The sequence below is a fragment of the Phytophthora parasitica genome (assembly GCF_000247585.1).
Source record: "Phytophthora parasitica INRA-310 unplaced genomic scaffold supercont2.99, whole genome shotgun sequence".
Classification (NCBI taxonomy): domain Eukaryota; phylum Oomycota; class Peronosporomycetes; order Peronosporales; family Peronosporaceae; genus Phytophthora; species Phytophthora nicotianae.
This window is the reverse complement of record NW_008649085.1, coordinates 23,205-25,471: the sequence shown is the minus strand read 5'-3', so window position 1 is coordinate 25,471 and position 2,267 is coordinate 23,205. Positions and strand designations below refer to the sequence as shown.

General features: G+C 45.3%; 1 protein-coding gene across 1 annotated transcript in view; it reads left to right on the top strand.

The window, feature by feature from the left end:
* Positions 1-474, top strand: part of PPTG_19081 (hypothetical protein) — a gene marked incomplete at both ends in the record, with an annotated part of 3,141 nt that extends 2,667 nt beyond the window's left edge. Inside the window, one exon of the mRNA XM_008917340.1 lies at positions 19-474. Within this exon, the coding sequence (XP_008915588.1) occupies positions 19-474 (456 nt within the window). The remainder of the gene's footprint in view (positions 1-18) is intronic.
* Positions 475-2,267: the final 1,793 nt, after the last annotated feature.

Here is a 2,267-nt window from a genome sequence, read left to right as displayed (position 1 = left end):
GTCGCTACCGCTTTGGAGAACGGCGTTCAGTTGAGTCAGACGTTCGGTGGGCCTCATGGCACGAAATACTCGGACTTGGACATCGCCTCGTCCGGACAAACCGTGCAAGCCATCACTATCCGCACTGGCGAGCGCGTCAATGCCGTCAGTCTCGATATCACCGACCCGTCCGGTCAGAAGTCTACCTTGTACCACGGCGGCGGCGGTGGTGACCCCAACACACTCACTCTCGGCGCAGGTGAGTTCATCACGGGCATTGAGGCACACTGGGGCGAGAAGGACAGCCACACACGGATCAAGTATATTCAGTTTACCACGAGCTCGGGCAAAACGATCTCTGGTGGCAGTCCCACGAAGGATATCGGCAAGGATTCAGCTCCCGCGGGCTACCAGCTAGGTGGTTTTGTTGGCACTTGTGGCAAGGAACTCGACTCGGTGGGTGCCATTTGGACGAGTATTACTCCGGTGGCGTAGGCGTTTGATGATATGGTGTATGTTACAGCGCACCGTATTAAAATGTGAAGTCAAATCTGATGAGTTGGCATGTTGTCAAAATTACCTTTTCTCGTTTAATTTTGGTAGTAAGCTTTACTATACTGGTAAACTCTAATATACCTCTTTTATCGTCGAAGTAATGTACATTAATAGCCGCAGAAAGTAGAACTCGGCTACGCGGGATCCACCAGGCTCGATAAATCCGCGCTGAAAGACGGACACAAGGGCGGGTGGATTGGTTAGCATGACGTCTGGAAAAACGTGAACTGACTAAGAGACAGGTCCCTATTTTGGAAATTCATACATGTCCTTCATTTTCAGAATTTATTATTGATTTTCTCAAACAGAAAGGGAGGATGCGTGTTTTCGTTGAATGGCTGTAGTAAAAGCGCCAAACCAACGTCGCGCACTCTAAGTCTTTCTTAAGCCCGTGCAGCTACATTCCAGAAGATGACAATTTCTATCGACATGCGTTGGAGATCGGTCGTGCTGACCTACATCTAAGACATTGACCTAAGTGTCGTTGCGTCCTTTATGGGGGTCTCGACGCGGTCTATTTCTCGTTGGGGTTTACTGTTTCGTCGTAGAGGTAATGTGATACCGAACACGCGAATCCCGCTTCAAATGAGAATGAATCTTAGTTATTTGCCGATTGGCCGTGAAGGAGCAGGACAGTGTGCAGGCAAGCACTTGTTCAAGTCAACAAGCTGGGAAATTAGTAGCTTGGCATTGCATTGTCGCTGTGGCTTTGCGTTGTAGCTGTAGAGTTGCTATGTTATCCGGTATGATTAACTTATTTTTAACGTTGGGTTATGTTCTAGCTTTAGATACACGAAATAGATTTGTCGCTGTTTTAGTGGCGCTATCCATAAGCCAAAGTTGAGGCAAAGCACAATAGATCATCTGATAAAATCAGCGACGATGACACATCGTCACGATATGTCCGTAGATAATGCCGACTTCAGGCAACACGACGGCAAGCAATCCGTTCTACTACTAGTATTAGTAACGACTAACTTAGTATCATTAGAGAGCTTTGGTTCTTGGAACAGCGCGGACTTTGAAATAGCAACAATCTGGATATATTTTGTATTAATGACAGACAGATTACCGATAAATGGTCCAAATACTTTGTTCCAATAAACTCGACCCTCCACTGTTCCACTGAAATTTATTTTTGGACCCAAAGGAATGACCCTTTTTCTGACAACTGTTGTTCCAAAACTCTTGAATACCTTCGTCTAAAGTTGTAACACTACCAGCTAACAACGCCACCGTAGAACTTAAAAGATAATCTTCATTGCTGCGCTCGTTCCTGGAACAAGGAAAAATCATTAATGAGCTTATAAACCAGTAGAGCCGCTTCCTTTTTGAGCCTACTGACTGATATGCGCTGGAGGGTACAAGCAACTTCCACTAATACTAGAATATAGCAGTATTGTTTACCGAAATTAAATTACGTACTAGTTGGGAGTAACTACCGACAGTTGTCCGTATCTCTGTAGTTCAGTGAGCACAGTTTGACACAGTGTCGAGCTGTGTATTGTATAAATACGTGTGCTGAAAGCCGGCTTGGTCGATCCTAATTACACCAACCGATAGCCCACACGAAGTGTATCGTATTTGAGTAACAAGTACATACTTATGGTACAATACCGTGTTGAAAACCAGTTAGATGGCAGTCGATAAATACGAAGGGGGTTTGTTGCTCATGTTTTTAGCAATCGGTGCTTCAATGGAGTGCCTCTGCCACTTCATTGCAGAAATATAAG